Source organism: Coregonus clupeaformis, unplaced genomic scaffold (assembly GCF_020615455.1).
Source record: "Coregonus clupeaformis isolate EN_2021a unplaced genomic scaffold, ASM2061545v1 scaf1415, whole genome shotgun sequence".
Taxonomy (NCBI): Eukaryota; Metazoa; Chordata; class Actinopteri; order Salmoniformes; family Salmonidae; genus Coregonus; species Coregonus clupeaformis.
This window is the reverse complement of record NW_025534869.1, coordinates 75602-96266: the sequence shown is the minus strand read 5'-3', so window position 1 is coordinate 96266 and position 20665 is coordinate 75602. Positions and strand designations below refer to the sequence as shown.

Here is a 20665-nt window from a genome sequence, read left to right as displayed (position 1 = left end):
TCTAAGCCAGGGGTCTTCAACCTTTTCTTGCCCAGGGACGTACAAAATCAGCAGGGGATCAAATACTTTTTTCCCCTCACTGTAGAGTTAATATTTTTCTTCAGTGTATTTTCGCAGACCCCGGTTAAATACCCCTGGTCTAAGCCAACCCAGTATGTTTTGCCCCATAGTTGGCTGTTTAAACACACTCCATTCATTACAATTTTGGAAATTGGAAACTGTACCTACCTTTGAAATGTGCTTATGGGATTTACGGAATGTATTGCATACGGAAAAAATGTGCTTCAATATTCTACAAAATATGGCAGCCGATACTGGCTCCACGGTCTAATAGAGACTGAACCCATTCTGGTGATGAATTACGACTTTCCTACCAATACATCCCCTGCATTGGTTAGTACCTCCGTATCACTACACTCCCACATACTGGATACACGATCTAATAGAGACTGAACCGCTTCATAACTGTGTTGATGATCTGTCGCTACGCTGTACGTCACCCAATATTTACTTTTGTTTTAATTAAATTGCTTGTAAATGACTAAGAGCAGTCTTATTACAGTATGTATCACCTAGTAGGAATGTCTTTGCATCTGTGAGTTATGTTTTGTTCCCTAAATCTGTGATTCCTTCAACACTACATCGTATGTCTTTTTGTATTGGCACATAATAACCAGAGGATGAAAATCCAACCCCTCCAGGGGGCAGTGTGCACCCTTTCAGTTTGTTTACCGACTCCTAGAAATAGAAGAAAATTACTTATTTAAAAAAGGGAGAAAGCTCTCGACGGCTCTGCCCACGGTGTCACAGCAGCCATTACGACACAGACACAAAGAGGAGTCCTCTTTCTACCTCTTCAGGTCTCAACAGATGACCACCTTGAGGTCTGAAAACATCTGACAAACTTTCACCCTGTATTTGGAGTGTAACGTTTGTGCACGGGATGTGCCTGTATTTGGAGTGTAACGTTTGTGCACGGGATGTGCCTGTATTTGGAGTGTAACGTTTGTGCACGGGATGTGCCTGTATTTGGAGTGTAACGTTTGTGCACGGGATGTGCCTGTATTTGGAGTGTAACGTTTGTGCACGGGATGTGTGTGTGTACCTTCTTGATTATGTCCCTCACGGCCAATAACTTCCCGTTCTCTGTTCCAACAAACAGCAGCTCCTGTTCTACCGTCTCAACTGCAGAGTTCCTGAGAACACACACACACACACACACACCATTTATAAAGCATTTAGAGGGTTATAATGAGAGGGGGATCCAGACAGGACAAACAGCGGGGAGGGGTGGACCCGGGGATTGACCCCCGCTCTCCGGTGGGGAGCTCAACTACGGCTCTGCACAGAAGAGAGGGTGGTTATGGGTAGAGTAGTGTAATAGAGAGGGCGGTTATGGGTAGTGTAGTGTAATAGAGAGGGCGGTTATGGGTAGTGTAGTGTAATAGAGAGGGCGGTTATGGGTAGTGTAGTGTAATAGAGAGGGCGGTTATGGGTAGTGTAGTGTAACAGAGAGGGCGGTTATGGGTAGTGTAACAGAGAGGGTGGTTATGGGTAGTGTAGTGTAATAGAGAGGGTGGTTATGGGTAGTGTAGTGTAATAGAGAGGGTGGTTATGGGTAGTGTAATAGAGAGGGTGGTTATGGGTAGTGTAACAGAGAGGGTGGTTATGGGTAGTGTAGTGTAATAGAGAGGGCGGTTATGGGTAGTGTAGTGTAATAGAGAGGGCGGTTATGGGTAGTGTAGTGTAATAGAGAGGGCGGTTATGGTAGTGTAGTGTAATAGAGAGGGCGGTTATGGGTAGTGTAGTGTAACAGAGGGCGGTTATGGGTAGTGTAACAGAGAGGGTGGTTATGGGTAGTGTAGTGTAATAGAGAGGGTGGTTATGGGTAGTGTAGTGTAATAGAGAGGGTGGTTATGGGTAGTGTAATAGAGAGGGTGGTTATGGGTAGTGTAACAGAGAGGGTGGTTATGGGTAGTGTAGTGTAATAGAGAGGGCGGTTATGGGTAGTGTAGTGTAATAGAGAGGGTGGTTATGGGTAGTGTAATAGAGAGGGTGGTTATGGGTAGTGTAATAGAGAGGGCGGTTATGGGTAGAGTAGTATAGAGGGTGGTTATGGGTAGTGTAGTAGAGAGGGCGTTATGGGTAGTGTAGTGTAATAGAGAGGGCGGTTATGGGTAGTGTAGTGTAATAGAGAGGGCGGTTATGGGTAGTGTAGTGTAACAGAGAGGGCGGTTATGGGTAGTGTAGTGTAACAGAGAGGGTGGTTATGGGTAGTGTAGTGTAATAGAGAGGGCGGTTATGGGTAGTGTAGTAGAACAGGGGACTGTGGGTAGTATAGTAGAACAGGGGACTGTGGGTAGTAGAGTACCTGTGTCCAATGTTGACAGAGACCAGGTTGTCGAGGTTGAGGCGACACCACTGTTCCACGTCTGGCGCACAGGTAGCGCTGTAGAACGCACGTCTCACCCGGGGGGAGGAGCAAGCCTGGAATACCGCCGCCAGCTGCTCTCTGAAACCACTACGACCATCCTCAAAGAGCTTATCGCTTTCATCCACCACTAACCATTCCACTACTACACACACACACACACACACACACACACACACACACACACACACACACACACACACACACACACACACACAGACACACACACAGACACACACAGACACACACAGACACACACACACACAGACACACACACACACACACACACACACACACACACACACACACACACACACACAGACACACCACACACACACACACACACACACACACACACACACAACACACACACACACCACACACACACACACACACACACACACACACAGACACAGACACACACACACACACACACACACACACACACACACACACACACACACACAGACACACACACACACACACACACACAGACACACACACACACACACACACACACACACACACACACACACACACACACACAGACACACACACAGACACACACACAGACACACACACACACACACACACACACACACACACACACACACACACACACACACACACACACACACACACACAGACACACACACAGACACACACACACACACACACACACACAACACACACACAGACACACACACACACACAGCACACACACACACACACACACAGACACACACAGACACACACACAGACACACACACAGACACACACACACACACACACACACACACACACAGACACACACACACACACACACACACACACACAGACACACACACACACACACACACACAGACACACACACACACACACACACACACAGACACACACACACACACACAGACACACACACAGACACACACACAGACACACACACAGACACACACACAGACACACACACAGACACACACACACACACACACACACAGACACACACACAGACACACACAGACACACACACACACACACACACACAGACACACACACACACACACACACAGACACACACACAGACACACACACACACACACACACACACACACACACACAGACACACACACACACACACACACACACACACACACACACACACACACACACACACACACACACACACACACACACACACACACAGACACACACACACACACACACACACACACAGACCGTATTAACACACAACACCTGCTACGACAGGCCTCAACCAACATATCAGATCCAACACAACACAGTAACAACACACAGTCTTGTATAACTAACCTTAAGGCTGGGTGATATAGCAGGCTGTAATAATGTGGCTGATTGGCTGTAGCAGGCTGTAATAATGTGGCTGATTGGCTGTAGCGAGGCTGGGCGGTCTTCCATATGTTACTATGTACCGGTATTGAAACACGGACCGGTTTGGGTTTTTACTGTACCTTCTGTAACGGTATTTGAATGTTTGGTTTGTTAAATGTGATACACCGTGTGTAACGTCCATTTCTATAGTCTCTCCATGCCGTTTTCCACAGACATAGCCCCGCCCCCTGTCACTCAAGGCGCGCATTTGTTGTTGCTTGACCAGAGACACTTGCGTTCAGTCTGCATGGTCAATAGAGTACCACAGTATGAGTCATAATACCCATAAAACCTAGCGGTCAAAACAGGGAAATGGTTCCATTTTTTCCCCCACCATTCATTTTTCCCATAGGGGATTTTGAAACACTTCAAATAAGGGCTGTGTTTCATGTAGGTTTACCCTGGCGTGACGTTTTGATAACCATGTACATTTCTCTAGGACAAGGTGACTTATCAATATATTCGCCTGTATTTACCCACCAAAAAAGAAATGCTAATTATCTGCTAATGTGGCTATCATAAAGAACTACAAATGCAATGATGATCTGGACGAGACTGCTGAATCGAGGCAAAGGTAAGAATCTCTGGATTAACTATCTAATGTTAACTAAATGTAGTAATGAATAAATAGGCTACATTTCTTTAAATGGACAATTCTGTAAACAGTCTTGTGCAAGTTTTAAAATTGACACAATTCCTGTTAGCAAAGGTGTCAGCTAGAGATGACGTGCAGGAGCTTGCAGGGATTTGTAGTTTTGCATGATGTCTACTTTGATGCTAATTAGCATTTTTGAATCAGAGTAAATAGAGTCGAATATATTGATAAAAGTCACCTTGTCCTAAAGAGATTTACACGGTTATCAAAACGTCACACCAGGGTAAACCTACATGAAACACAGCCCTTATTTGAAGTGTTTCTTAAAATCCCTTATGGGAAAAATGAAATGGAACCATTTCCCTGTTTGACCGCTAGGTTTTATGGGTATTATGACACCGCGACTGTGGGGCTCTACACATCACATGCAACACTGTTAATGACAATGTTGTTTCTTAATATAAATCCACTAGCGTTCTATAATTACACTATTCGTTTGTGGTTCTTACATCTGCAAACTGCTAGTGTGTCTTTTCTTAGCAAGTTTAAGCTAAACCGTGTTAGCCGCTAATGCTAGCGAGCTAGCTAATAAATGTATTGAGTCAGAGTAAACGTAGCTAGCTAATACAGCATGTTTGTGCAACAGTTTCTTATAAACCAAAGATGAATACGTGAAGCATGAATATTTTAGCTACATGAAGAAACATTTAATGTAGCCAAAGAATATAGGGTCCCCTAGGAAACACTGACCATCACTTTGGTTCCTACCCTGTCACGATAACTCCTCCTGGCGTTTTCATTCGTTGTCATGTCAACACTGTATTCAAAGTGCCCACTATTATATTCAAACTATAGATTTAGAATAATCATTATATTTCCTTTATTCCAACAGTTCACCCAAGTGTTTTGCTCTGAATCGCAAGTCAAATCGCAACTGCAACATTTGGTTAAAAATAAGGCCTGGTTTGTTCGTCCATATTGTACAGCCGGTGCTATGTGGCAGTGTGGAAATTATTGCAGGAAATTCAGAAATTTATGAAAATACATTTGGTTGAATTGAACCATATAAAACCATCGGAATGGAGAAAGACCCATTTTTGGAACTCAGTTATAATGTATGTGTTGCCCCCCTGGGGTCAAGCTCTACCCATAAAGCACATTTACAACTTTTATTATTCAAAACATAAAATACCGTCAAAAATGTTAAAATAGTGTGATATTATATTTTGGCCATATCACCCAGCCCTAACTAACCTTGGACAGAATTGCAGGTCCCTACCATTCAAAATCCTATTTTCCCTAAAACTAACCCTAACCCCCCTAGAAATAGCATTTGACCTTGTGGGGACTAACAAAATGTCCCCAGTTGGTCAAATTTTTGTTCCGTTTACTATTCTTGTGGGGACTTCTGGTTAAACACGTCCACACACACACAGTATTAACACACCCCCTATTAACAGCCCTGACCCAACACACACGCAGAGCGAGCTGACCTGCTGAGGTCTAGAGCATCCTGCTTCAGGAGGAACACCAGTCTATTAGGGGTACTGACCAGAATATCTAGGAGAGAGAGAGAGGAGCGCGAGAGAGAGATGGGGGAGCGAGAGAGAGAGAGAGGGGGGAGCGAGAGAGAGAGAGAGGGGGGAGCGAGAGAGAGAGAGAGGGGGAGCGAGAGAGAGAGAGAGAGAGAGAGAGAGAGAGGGGGAGCGAGAGAGAGGAGCGAGAGAGAGAGAGAGAGAGAGGAGCAAGAGAGAGGGAGGGGGAGAGAGAGAAACAAGTGGAGTAGGACAAAAATAAAAATACAATATTATGGAGTGAGGGATGTTGTGCTGGTCTCGGTCCCATTTACAGATCATTTGAATATTGCCTTTGTACCGTATTTCTTGTTAGAGCTGGGACCGTACCGTATTTCTTGTTAGAGCTGGGACCGTACCGTATTTCTTGTTAGAGCTGGGACCGTACTTCTTGGCTGCCATGGATGCCTTGTCTAGTATGTGAACTCTGAACCCGACGCCCTCCGACAGACGCACCAACTCCCTGTGGGTCTACACAACACACGCAACAGTAACGTTACATAATAAAACATCAAAGCACAACAATACAGCGGTAAAACAACATGCTTTGTAAACAACAGGTGTAGACTACCAGTGAAATGCTGACCTACAGACCCTTCCCACCAATACAGAGAGGAATAATATACAAATAATAACACTAGGAGTAACGACAACTTGGTACCAGTACTGAGTCCATGTGCAGGGGTACCAGGTGATAACTTGGTTATATACAGGGGGTACCAGTACTGAGTCCATGTCCAGGGGTACCAGGTGATAACTTGGTTATATACACGGGGTACCAGTACTGAGTCCATGTGCAGGGGTACCAGGTGATAACTTGGTTATATACAGGGGGTACCAGTACTGAGTCCATGTGCAGGGGTACCAGGTGATAACTTGGTTATATACACGGGGTACCAGTACTGAGTCCATGTGCAGGGGTACCAGGTGATAACTTGGTTATATACAGGGGGTACCAGTACTGAGTCCATGTCCAGGGGTACCAGGTGATAACTTGGTTATATACAGGGGGTACCAGTACTGAGTCCATGTCCAGGGGTACCAGGTGATAACTTGGTTATATACACGGGGTACCAGTACTGAGTCCATGTGCAGGGGTACCAGGTGATAACTTGGTTATATACAGGGGGTACCAGTACTGAGTCCATGTCCAGGGGTACCAGGTGATAACTTGGTTATATACAGGGGTACCAGTACTGAGTCCATGTACAGGGGTACCAGGTGATAACTTGGTTATATACAGGGGGTACCAGTACTGAGTCCATGTACAGGGGTACCAGGTGATAACTTGGTTATATACAGGGGGTACCAGTACTGAGTCCATGTCCAGGGGTACCAGGTGATAACTTGGTTATATACAGGGGGTACCAGTACTGAGTCCATGTGCAGGGGTACCAGGTGATAACTTGGTTATATACAGGGGGTACCAGTACTGAGTCCATGTCCAGGGGTACCAGGTGATAACTTGGTTAAATACAGGGGTACCAGTACTGAGTCCATGTCCAGGGGTACCAGGTGATAACTTGGTTATATACAGGGGTACCAGTACTGAGTCCATGTCCAGGGGTACCAGGTGATAACTTGGTTATATACAGGGGGTACCAGTACTGAGTCCATGTCCAGGGGTACCAGGTGATAACTTGGTTAAATACAGGGGGTACCAGTACTGAGTCCATGTCCAGGGGTACCAGGTGATAACTTGGTTAAATACAGGGAGTACCAGTACTGAGTCCATGTCCAGGGGTACCAGGTGATAACTTGGTTATATACAGGGGGTACCAGTACTGAGTCCATGTCCAGGGGTACCAGGTGATAACTTGGTTATATACAGGGGGTACCAGTACTGAGTCCATGTCCAGGGGTACCAGGTGATAACTTGGTTAAATACAGGGAGTACCAGTACTGAGTCCATGTCCAGGGGTACCAGGTGATAACTTGGTTATATACAGGGGGTACCAGTACTGAGTCCATGTCCAGGGGTACCAGGTGATAACTTGGTTATATACAGGGAGTACCAGGTAATTGAGGTAGATATGTACATATAGGTAGTTAAAGCATCAAGCACTCCTCCAGCATCTTTTCATTTGGTCTGCGTCTCACAAATGTTCTTCTTTGTGATCCGAACACCTCAAACTTCGATTTGTCTGTCCATAACACTTTTCTCCAATCTTCCTCTGTCCAGTGTCTGTTCTTTTTCCCATCTAAATATTTAATTTCTATTGGCCAGTCTGAGATATGGCTTTTTCTTTGCAACTCTGCCTAGAAGGTCAGCATCCCGGAGTCGCCTCTTCACTGTTGACGTTGAGACTGGTGTTTTGCGGGTACTATTTAATGAAGCTGCCAGTTTGGGACCTGTGAGGCGTCTGTTTCTCAAACTAGACACTCTAATGTATTTGTCCTCTTGCTCAGTTTTGCACCGGGGCCTCCCACTCCTCTTTCTATTCTGGTTAGAGCCAGTTTGCGCTGTTCTGTGAAGGGACTGGTACACAGCGTTGTACGAGATCTTCAGTTTCTTGGCAATTTCTCGCATGGAATAGCCTTCATTTCTCAGAACAAGAATAGACTGACGAGTTTCAGAAGAAAGTTCTTTGTTTCTGGCCATTTTGAGCCTGTAATCGAACCCACAATTGCTGATGCTCCAGATACTCAACTAGTCTCAAGAAGGGCAGTTGTATTGCTTCTTTAATCAGCACAACAGTTTTCAGCTGTGCTAACATAATTGCAAAAGGGTTTTCTAATGATCAATTAGCCTTTTAAAATGATAAACTTGGATTAGCAAACACAACGTGCCATTGGAACACAGGACTGATGGTTGCTGATAATGGGCCTCTGTACGCCTATGTAGATATTCCATTAAAAATCAGCCGTTTCCAGCTACAATAGCCATTTACAACATTAACAATGTCTACACTGTATTTCTGATCAATTTTACGTTATTTTAATGGATAAAAAAATTGCTTTTCTTCCGAAAACAAGGATATTTCTAAGTGACCCCAAACTTTTGAACGGTAGTGTATATATATATATATATATATATATATATATATATATATATTGAGAGAGAATAAACAACAATTTCAACGATATATACATTATATGCATTCGGACCCCTTGACTTTTTCCACATTTTGTTACGTTACAACCTTATTTTAAAATGGATTAAATAAAACATTTTCCTCATCAATCTACACACAATAACCCATAATGACAAAGCGAAAACAGGTTTTTAGAAATGTTGGCAAATTCATTACAAAACCACAAAAAAACTTTGCTATGCGACTAATCCATTTTAGAATAAGGCTGTAACGTAACAAAATGTTGAAAAAGTCAAGGGGTCTGAATACTTTCCGAATGCACTGTACACTCAGCCCAAGGGCACAACGGCCACTTTGGATTTGTTTAGGGGGCATTACGGCCACACAAGGGGGGCATGGCCGTCGACGCCGCCGGGAAATTCGAGGCCTGGCCCATGTGCAGTTTTATATGTGTGTTTACCTGGCTGGCCAGTCGAGGCCTGGCCCATGTGTGTTTACCTGGCTGGCCAGTCGAGGCCTGGCCCATGTGTGTTTACCTGGCTGGCCAGTCGAGGCCTGGCCCATGTGTGTTTACCTGGCTGGCCAGTCGAGGCCTGGCCCATGTGTGTTTACCTGGCTGGCCAGTCGAGGCCTGGCCCATGTGTGTTTACCTGGCTGGCCAGTCGAGGCCTGGCCCATGTGTGTTTACCTGGCTGGCCAGTCGAGGCCTGGCCCATGTGTGTTTACCTGGCTGGCCAGTCGAGGCCTGGCCCATGTGTGTTTACCTGGCTGGCCAGTCGAGGCCTGGCCCAGGTGTGTTTACCTGGCTGGCCAGTCGAGGCCTGGCCCAGGTGTGTTTACCTGGCTGACCAGTCGAGGCCTGGCCCAGGTGTGTTTACCTGGCTGGCCAGTCGAGGCCTGGCCCAGGTGTGTTTACCTGGCTGGCCAGTCGAGGCCTGGGCCATGTGTGTTTACCTGGCTGGCCAGTCGAGGCCTGGCCCATGTGTGTTTACCTGGCTGGCCAGTCGAGGCCTGGCCCATGTGTGTTTACCTGGCTGGCCAGTCGAGGCCTGGCCCATGTGTGTTTACCTGGCTGGCCAGTCGAGGCCTGGGCCAGGTGTGTTTACCTGGCTGGCCAGTCGAGGCCTGGGCCAGGTGTGTTTACCTGGCTGGCCAGTCGAGGCCTGGGCCAGGTGTGTTTACCTGGCTGGCCAGTCGAGGCCTGGCCCAGGTGTGTTTACCTGGCTGGCCAGTCGAGGCCTGGGCCAGGTGTGTTTACCTGGCTGGCCAGTCGAGGCCTGGGCCAGGTGTGTTTACCTGGCTGGCCAGTCGAGGCCTGGCCCATGTGTGTTTACCTGGCTGGCCAGTCGAGGCCTGGCCCATGTGTGTTTACCTGGCTGGCCAGTTCCCTGGTTGGTGAGATGACTAGAGCTCTGAAGCCAAGGTTAGCAGGCTGTTTCAGGTGTGTCAGGAGAGGGAGACAGAACGCTAGAGTCTTCCCCGAACCTGTCGGAGCGCACGCCAACAACTCACGACCCTGAGAGAGAGAGAGCGAATATGATTTAGTTTTTTTCCATACATATACATACACACACACACACACACACACAGTGGGGAAAAATGTATTTAGTCAGCCACCAATTGTGCAAGTTCTCCCACTTAAAAAGATGAGAGAGGCCTGTAATTTTCATCATAGGTACACGTCAACTATGACAGACAGAATGCGAGAAAAAAAATCCAGAAAATCACATTGTAGGATTTTTAATGAATTTATTTGCAAATTATGGTGGAAAATAAGTATTTGGTCAATAACAAAAGTTTCTCAATACTTTGTTATATACCCTTTGTTGGCAATGACACAGGTCAAACGTTTTCTGTAATCTTCACAAGGTTTTCACACACTGTTGCTGGTATTTTGGCCCATTCCTCCATGCAGATCTCCTCTAGAGCAGTGATATTTTGGGGCTATCGCTGGGCAACACGGACTTTCAACTCCCTCCAAAGATGTTCTATGGGGTTGAGATCTGGAGACTGGCTAGGCCACTCCAGGACCTAGAAATGCTTCTTACGAAGCCACTCCTTCGTTGCCCGGGCGGTGTGTTTGGGATCATTGTCATGCTGAAAGACCCAGCCACGTTTCATCTTCAATGCCCTTGCTGATGGAAGGAGGTTTTCACTCAAAATCTCACGATACATGGCCCCATTCATTCTTTCCTTTACACGGATCAGTTGTCCTGGTCCCTTTGCTGAAAAACAGCCCCAAAGCATGATGTTTCCACCCCCATGCTTCACAGTAGGTATGGTGTTCTTTGGATGCAACTCAGCATTCTTTGTCCTCCAAACACGACGAGTTGAGTTTTTACCAAAAAGTTCTATTTTGGTTTCATCTGACCATATGACATTCTCCCAATCCTCTTCTGGATCATCCAAATGCACTCTAGCAAACTTCTGACGGGCCTGGACATGTACTGGCTTAAGCAGGGGGACACGTCTGGCACTGCAGGATTTGAGTCCCTGGCGGCGTAGTGTGTTACTGATGGTAGGCTTTGTTACTTTGGTCCCAGCTCTCTGCAGGTCATTCACTAGGTCCCCCCGTGTGGTTCTGGGATTTTTTGCTCACCGTTCTTGTGATCATTTTGACCCCCACGGGGTGAGATCTTGCGTGGAGCCCCAGATCGAGGGAGATTATCAGTGGTCTTGTATGTCTTCCATTTCCTAATAATTGCTCCCACAGTTGATTTCTTCAAACCAAGCTGCTTACCTATTGCAGATTCAGTCTTCCCAGCCTGGAGGACAGAGGAGCCTCTTAAAGAAGAAGTTACAGGTCTGTGAGAGCCAGAAATCTTGCTTGTTTGTAGGTGACCAAATACTTATTTTCCACCATAATTTGCAAATAAATTCATTAAAAATCCTACAATGTGATTTTCTGGATTTTTTTTCCTCAATTTGTCTGTCATAGTTGACGTGTACCTATGATGAAAATTACAGGCCTCTCTCATCTTTTTAAGTGGGAGAACTTGCACAATTGGTGGCTGACTAAATACTTTTTTTCCCCACTGTATATATATACACACATATTCATAGTCGTCCCTCTCTGTGTACTCACATGCATCATCAGGGGTATAGCCTGCATCTGAATGGGCGTGGGAGTGGTGAGTCCAGCTGCGGACAGGTTCTGGAGGACGCGTGGGTTCAGGTCGTACTCGGACTGCAGCTCGGAGAACGTGCACACTGGGTCGGGCACGTCACAGCCGTGCACGTTGATACGATGCTGCGCACGGACACGGTTCACCTGACAACACACACAGAGAGATGAGATTCAACAGATGGACAGAGAGAAGAGCTGTGTCTGTGTGTGTGTGTCTGTGTGTGTGTGTCTGTGTGTCTGTATGTGTGTCTGTGTGTGTGTGTGTGTGTGTACCTTCTCTTGGTGGAGGTGTTGGAGTCTCTTCATTGATGTCTTGTCTCCGTCCCTCCCCACCTTCAAACCTTTAGACTTCCTGTCTGCAGAGGAGGTCCACAGGATGCCCTCGGTCTCCCCCTGCTGGCCACCACACACCACTACAACAAACGACAGGGACCATCAGAACGCTGAATGAATTGATCATTTAAAATACATATAAGCTGCTACAGTTGGAGACCACATGACACAATAGACACACAGAACACATATATACAGCGCCTTGCAAAAGTATTCATCCCCCTTGGCGTTTTTGCTATTTTGTTGCATGTAATGGACATACACAAAATAGTCTAAATTGGTGAAGTGAAATGAAAAAATGTTTACAAAAAAATAACGGAAAGGTGGTGAGTGCATATGTATTCACCCCCTTTGCTATGAAGACCCTAAATAAGATCTGGTGCAACCAATTACCTTCAGAAGTCACATAATTTGTTAAATAAAGTCCACCTGTGTGCAATCTAAGTGTCACATGATCTCAGTAAATATACACCTGTTCTGAAAGGCCCCAGAGTCTGCAACACCACTAAGCAAGCGGCACCATGAAGACCAAGGAGCTCTCCAAACAGGTCAGGGACAAAGTTGTGGAGAAGTACAGATCAGGGATGGGTTATAAAAAAATATCAGAAACTTTGAACATCCCACGGACCACCATTAAATCCATTATCAGAAAATGGAAAGAATATGGCACCACAACAAACCTGCCAAGAGAGGGCCGCCCACCAAAACTCACAGACCAGGCAAGGAGGGCATTAATCAGAGGCAACAAAGAGACAAAAAAATAACCCTGAAGGAGCTGCAAAGCTTCACAGCGGAGATTGGAGTATCTGTCTATAGGACCACTTTAAGCCGTACACTCCACAGAGTTGGGCTTTACGGAAGAGTGGCCAGAAAAAAGCCATTGCTTAAAAAAAAAATTTAAGTAAACACGTTTGGTGTTCGCCAAAAGGCATGTGGGAGACTCCCCAAACATATGGAAGACGGTACTCTGGTCAGATGAGACTAAAATTGAGTTTTTGTCCATCAAGGAAAACGCTATGTCTGGCGCAAACCCAATATCTCTCATCACCCCCGAGAACACCATCCCCACAATGAAGCATGATGGTGGCAGCATCATGCTGTGGGGATGTTTTTCCATCGGCAGGGACTGGGAAACTGGGCAGAATTGAAGGAATGATGGCTGGCGCTAAATACAGGGAAATTCTTGAGGGAAACCTGTTTCAGTCTTCCAGAGATTTGAGACTGGGACGGAGGTTCCCAGCAGGACAAAGACCCTAAGCATACTGCTAAAGCAACACTCGAGTGGTTTAAGGGGACACTTTTAAATGTCTTGGAATGGCCTAGTCAAAGCACAGACCTCAATCCAATTGAGAATCTGTGGTATGACTTAAAGATTGCTGTACACCAGCGGAACCCATCCAACTTGAAGGAGCTTGAAGAATGGGCAAAAATCCCAGTGGCTAGATGTGCCAAGCTTATAGAGACACACCCCAAGAGACTTGCAGCTGTAATTGCTGCAAAAGGTGGCTCTACAAAGTATTGACTTTGGGGGGGGGGTGAATAGTTATGCACGCTCAAGTTCAGTTTTTTTGTCTTATTTCTTGTTTGTTTCACACACAAAAAATATTTTGCATCGTCAAAGTGGTAGGCATGTTGTGTAAATCAAATGATACAAACCCCCCAAAAATCAATTTTAATTCCAGGTTGTAAGGCAACAAAATAGGAAAAATGCCAAGTGGGGGTGAATACTCGCAAGTATGCTGTGACCACATGACACTACTTGTGCATATTTTAGATACTGAATGTTATCAGATCTTCAACCAAAACATAACATTAGATAAAGGGAACCCGAGTTTACAAATAACAAAAAAAAATGGATACTACTTTTTCACTGCACTGTAGAACACACAGAGAGAGAGAACACACACACCGCCAGATCCTACCTTCAGTTTCAGCCTGACCATCTTTATTTTTCTTCTTTGCAGTCTTCACCTCATCCTCTCGTTTCCTTTTCCCTGCAACAGCATCTACCTCTCCTTCTTCTTCCTCCGCTCCTCTCTTCTCCTGGTTGCCGTGGGTTACTCCGGTTCCGAAGAAGTCGATCCCATAGAGGTCAGATACATCTTTCTCTTGGGACCTCACCACCTGGAACACACACGTACCATAAATAAAACTATTGTTAACGTCAAGAGTACACTATGAAGACATCTACTAGCAATACCTCAGACCTGCTCAATCCTAATGTGATTTATGTCCCGATACATCTCACTACAAACCTTTAGAGTAATGTTAGCTAGCTAGCCGAACGTTACCTTGGTGCTTTAGACCGCAGGGAAATAATACATTGCATAGATAATTTCATCTGGGTCTTCCATTTATGAGAATAAACTGAACAATGAGCTTGAGATATATTCATTATAAACTAGCTAGCGAGAAGTTCGAGAAATACATGCGCATCCAAACACCATCCACAAGCTAGCTAACTAACCATTAGCTAACTAACTAACCGGCTATACGGTCAACTCTTCGCAGCTTTCAAATAATACTCGCTGAACACGAATAGAGAAACATCGGACAAACATCCCCATTACCTTAAATCGTTCGGCATCTTTTCCAAACCTTTTGAAATCAAATTTAGCTCCGGCTCCGAGCTTCCGAAACAAGTCGAATGCGTCCATTGAAACAGCGTGGAGACGACAAAGGCATGACGACTCAATCCCAGTCCTGTTAAACCAACCGGTGACTCGACGATTGATTATAAAGCCTGGATGTGTTTATGTCGTTGTACTTCATTTGTCCACACGGTGTCGCTATTGACTCATCAGTGTAATATGGAAACCAGAGTAAAAAAACTATTTTGTTTGCCTGGTCACGTTTTGTATATTCCATGTCTGAAACGGCAGTATTTGTAGTGAAGACGTCACTATTATTGAACACCACTGTGATGTTTATTTCCTCTACAGATCCTCTCAAATTGACCAGACAGGAGTTGTGAATGAAGAGAGAAAACATTCAGCTCGTGTGTCATGGAGACAGAAAACCTAATCATGATGATTAAGTTGAAATGTTTTACTGTTTAGTAATTGACTATGCTCTTATCCAGAGCAATTTACAGTAGTGAGTGCATCCTTTTTCATACTGGTCCCCTGTGGGAATTGAACCCACAACCCTGGCGTACAAACTCCATGCTCTAGCAACTGAGCCACACGGGACCTGTGTGATTATTTTACTACAGATAGTCGTCCAAGGTATCAGCAGACCATCTATAACATCACACACAGATACACTGGGATGAGGACTAGAGGCTAGTGCCCACCGGTCCAGGGATGAGGACTAGAGGCTAGTGCCCACCGGTCCAGGGATGAGGACTAGAGGCTAGTGCCCACCGGTCCAGGGATGAGGACTAGAGGCTAGTGCCCACCGGTCCAGGGATGAGGACTAGAGGCTAGTGCCCACCGGTCCAGGGATGAGGACTAGAGGCTAGTGCCCACCGGTCCAGGGATGAGGACTAGAGGCTAGTGCCCACCGATCCAGTTTAATGATAATAAACACACAAATAATAATATACTGTAGCACTGTAATCACATTCTACAGCAGTAGTAAAATAACAGCACTGTAATATCATAACAGTATTAATAGTATTGTAATATTATAACAGTATTAATAGTATTGTAATATCATAACAGTATTAATAGTATTGTAATATTATAACAGTATTAATAGTATTGTAATATTATAACAGTATTAATAGTATTGTAATATTATAACAGTATTAATAGTATTGTAATATTATAACAGTATTAACAGTATTGTAATATTATAACAGTATTAATAGTATTGTAATATTATAACAGTATTAATAGTATTGTAATATCATAACAGTATTAATAGTATTGTAATATCATAACAGTATTAATAGTATTGTAATATTATAACAGTATTAATAGTACTGTAATATCATAACAGTATTAATAGTATTGTAATATCATAACACTATTAATAGTATTGTAATATCATAACAGTATTAATAGTATTGTAATATCATAACACTATTAATAGTATTGTAATATTATAACAGTATTAATAGTATTGTAATATTATAACAGTATTAATAGTATTGTAATATTATAATAATAATAATAATAATAATAATAATAATAATAATAATATATAATAATAATATGCCATTTAGCAGACGCTTTTATCCAAAGCGACTTACAGTCATGCGTGCATACATTTTTACGTATGGGTGGTCCCGGGGATCGAACCCACAACCCCGGCGTTACAAGCGCCGTGCTCTACCAGCTGAGCTACAGAGGACCACAACTCTATGACTAAACCTAACAAAACATAGTTTAGAAACTCTGCTGTAGCCTATCTTCATACTTCATACTCTTCATACTAAACCATCTTTAGCTACAGTACTTCAGTAGGCAAACATCGAAAACTTGGTAATGTGAGAGCATAGTATAGTAGCTATCAGGGGCGCACCTTTGGTTTTAGAAGTGGGGGGGACACATATATATATATATATATATTATCCAGTCAGATAAACACTCCAAACAGCCTAACATTACATTTACATTTACATTTACGTCATTTAGCAGACGCTCTTATCCAGAGCGACTTACAAATTGGTGCATTCACCTTATAGCCAGTGGGATAACCACTTTACAATATATATATATATATACACACTGCTCAAAAAAATAAAGGGAACACTTAAACAACACAATGTAACTCCAAGTCAATCACACTTCTGTGAAATCAAACTGTCCACTTAGGAAGCAACACTGATTGACAATACATTTCACATGCTGTTGTGCAAATGGAATAGACAACAGGTGGAAATTATAGGCAATTAGCAAGACACCCCCAATAAAGAAGTGGTTCTGCAGGTGGTGACCACAGACCACTTCTCAGTTCCTATGCTTCCTGGCTGATGTTTTGGTCACTTTTGAATGCTGGCGGTGCTTTCACTCTAGTGGTAGCATGAGACGGAGTCTACAACCCACACAAGTGGCTCAGGTAGTGCAGCTCATCCAGGATGGCACATCAATGCGAGCTGTGGCAAGAAGGTTTGCTGTGTCTGTCAGCGTAGTGTCCAGAGCATGGAGGCGCTACCAGGAGACAGGCCAGTACATCAGGAGACGTGGAGGAGGCCGTAGGAGGGCAACAACCCAGCAGCAGGACTGCTACCTCCGCCTTTGTGCAAGGAGGAGCAGGAGGAGCACTGCCAGAGCCCTGCAAAATGACCTCCAGCAGGCCACAAATGTGCATGTGTCTGCTCAAACGGTCAGAAACAGACTCCATGAGGGTGGTATGAGGGCCCGACGTCCACAGGTGGGGGTTGTGCTTACAGCCCAACACCGTGCAGGACGTTTGGCATTTGCCAGAGAACACCAAGATTGGCAAATTCGCCACTGGCGCCCTGTGCTCTTCACAGATGAAAGCAGGTTCACACTGAGCACATGTGACAGACGTGACAGAGTCTGGAGATGCCGTGGAGAATGTTCTGCTGCCTGCAACATCCTCCAGCATGACCGGTTTGGCGGTGGGTCAGTCATGGTGTGGGGTGGCATTTCTTTGGGGGCCGCACAGCCCTCCATGTGCTCGCCAGAGGTAGCCTGACTGCCATTAGGTACCGAGATGAGATCCTCAGACCCCTTGTGAGACCATATGCTGGTGCGGTTGGCCCTGGGTTCCTCCTAATGCAAGACAATGCTAGACCTCATGTGGCTAGAGTGTGTCAGCAGTTCCTGCAAGAGGAAGGCATTGATGCTATGGACCGCCCGTTCCCCAGACCTGAATCCAATTGAGCACATCTGGGACATCATGTCTCGCTCCATCCACCAACGCCACGTTGCACCACAGACTGTCCAGGAGTTGGCGGATGCTTTAGTCCAGGTCTGGGAGGAGATCCCTCAGGAGACCATCCGCCACCTCATCAGGAGCATGCCCAGGCGTTGTAGGGAGGTCATACAGGCACGTGGAGGCCACACACACTACTGAGCCTCATTTTGACTTGTTTTAAGGACATTACATCAAAGTTGGATCAGCCTGTAGTGTGGTTTTCCACTTTAATGTTGAGGGTGACTCCAAATCCAGACCTCCATGGGTAGATACATTTGATTTCCATTTATACTTTTTGTGTGATTTTGTTGTCAGCACATTCAACTATGTAAAGAAAAAAGTATTTAATAAGATTATTTCATTCATTCAGATCTAGGATGTGTTATTTTAGTGTTCCCTTTATTTTTTTGAGCAGTGTATATACATATCCGTTTTTTTTCAATTTTACAATAATTAGATTTTGTTTGTTTTTACTCCTGAACTTCCTCTACTCTCAACCTCTCCGATCATTTTCATGATGTCCATCCGATATGCCATATCTTTCTAATTGTGCTCTTTCACAAAAGCTCTCAACCTATAACCTATATACTTATTATGGATACAGTATGCTTTACATTAGTTATCTTGTTGTTGTTAGTTGTTATTAGTCCCATCCTTCAGCTCCATTCAACCCCTCCCATCTATCTCTTAACACCATCCATATTGGATTTCTATTTGCCATATTTTTCAACTGTACTGTGATGTTTTACAAAAGTTCTGAACCCTTCTATTCTCATTGTTTCTACAGATTGTGAATTGAAAATAAACATTTTTGCTAAATGTATTATTATATTATTGATCGATTGACTATGACTTCACAAAAACATCCTGTGGCGTACTGCATTAGCATCAAATAGCCCCCGCGATATGCAACTTTTCAGGGAAGTTAGGAACCAATATACACAAGCAGTCAGGAAAGCAAAGGCTAACTTTTTCAAACAGAAATTTGCATCCTGTAGCACTAACTCCAAAAAGTTTTGGGACACTGTAAAGTCCATGGAGAATAAGAGCACTTCCTCCCAGCTGCCCACTGCACTGAGGCTAGGAAACACTATCACCACCGATAAATCTACAATAATCGAGAATTTCAACAAGCATTTTGCTACGGCTGGCCATGCTTTCCACCTGGCTACCACTACCCCGGCCACCAACTCTGCACCCTCCGCTGCAACTTGCCCATGCCCCCCGCTTCTCCTTCACACAAATTCAGACAGCTGATGTTCTGAAAGAGCTGCAAAATATGGACCCCTACAAATCATCTGGGCTAGACAATCTGGACCCTTTCTTTCTAAAACTAGCCGCGGAAATTGTCGCAACCCCCTATTACTAGTCTGTTCAACCTCTCTTTCGTAACGTCTGAGATCCCCAGAGATTGGAAAGCTGCCGCGGTCATCCCCCCTCTTCAAAGGGGGTGACACTCTAGATCCAAACTGCTACAGACCTATATCCATCCTGCCCTGCCTTTAGAAAGTATTTGAAAGCCAAGTTAACAAACAGATCACCGACCATTTCGAATACCACCGTACCTTCTCCGCTATGCAATCCGGTTTCCGAGCTGGTCATGGGTGCACTTCAGCCACGCTCAAGGTCCTAAACGATATTATAACCGCGATTGATAATAGACAGTACTGTGCAGCCGTCTTCATCGACCTGGCCAAGGCTTTCGACTCTGTCAACCACCGCATTCTTATTGGCAGACTAAATAGCCTTGGTTTCTCAAATGACTGCCTCGCCTGGTTCACCAACTACTTCTCAGATAGAGTTCAGTGTGTCAAATCGGAGGGCCTGTTGTCTGGACCTATGGCAGTCTCTATGGGGGTGCCACAAGGTTCAATTCTTGGGCCGACTCTATTCTCTGTGTATATCAATGATGTCGCTCTTGCTGCTGGTGACTCTCAGATCCACCTCTACGCAGACGACACCATTTTGTTTACATCTGGCCCTTCATTGGACACTGTGTTAACAAACCTCCAAACGAGCTTCAATGCCATACAACACTCCTTCAGTAGCCTCCAACTGCTCTTAAACACTAGTAAAACTAAATGCATGCTTTTCAATCGAACGCTGCTGGCACCCGCCCACCCGACTAGAATCACCACTCTCGACGGGTCTGACCTAGAGTATGTGGACAACTACAAATACCTAGGTGTCTGGTTAGACTGTAAACTCTCCTTCCAGACTCACATTAAGAATCTCCAATCCAAAGTTAAATCTAGAATCGGCTTCCTATTTCGCAACAAAGCCTCCTTCACTCATGCTGCCAAACATGCCCTCGTAAAACTGACTATCCTA

The 20665-nt window shown here is 44.8% G+C and overlaps 1 protein-coding gene across 1 annotated transcript; it reads right to left on the bottom strand.

Annotated features, from left to right (window-relative positions):
- Window positions 1–1105: 1105 nt before the first annotated feature.
- ddx52 (DEAD (Asp-Glu-Ala-Asp) box polypeptide 52) lies at window positions 1106–15199 on the bottom strand (the record flags this gene model as incomplete). The annotated part of the gene is made up of 9 exons (XM_045218173.1): window positions 15073–15199; window positions 14425–14626; window positions 12443–12582; window positions 12128–12313; window positions 10415–10558; window positions 6367–6478; window positions 5919–5993; window positions 2372–2573; window positions 1106–1196 (listed from the first exon to the last, which is right to left on the bottom strand). Coding segments are annotated over exons 1-9 (1239 nt in total), but the record flags the coding sequence as incomplete, so codon positions are not given.
- Between the last annotated feature and the right edge of the window lie 5466 nt (window positions 15200–20665).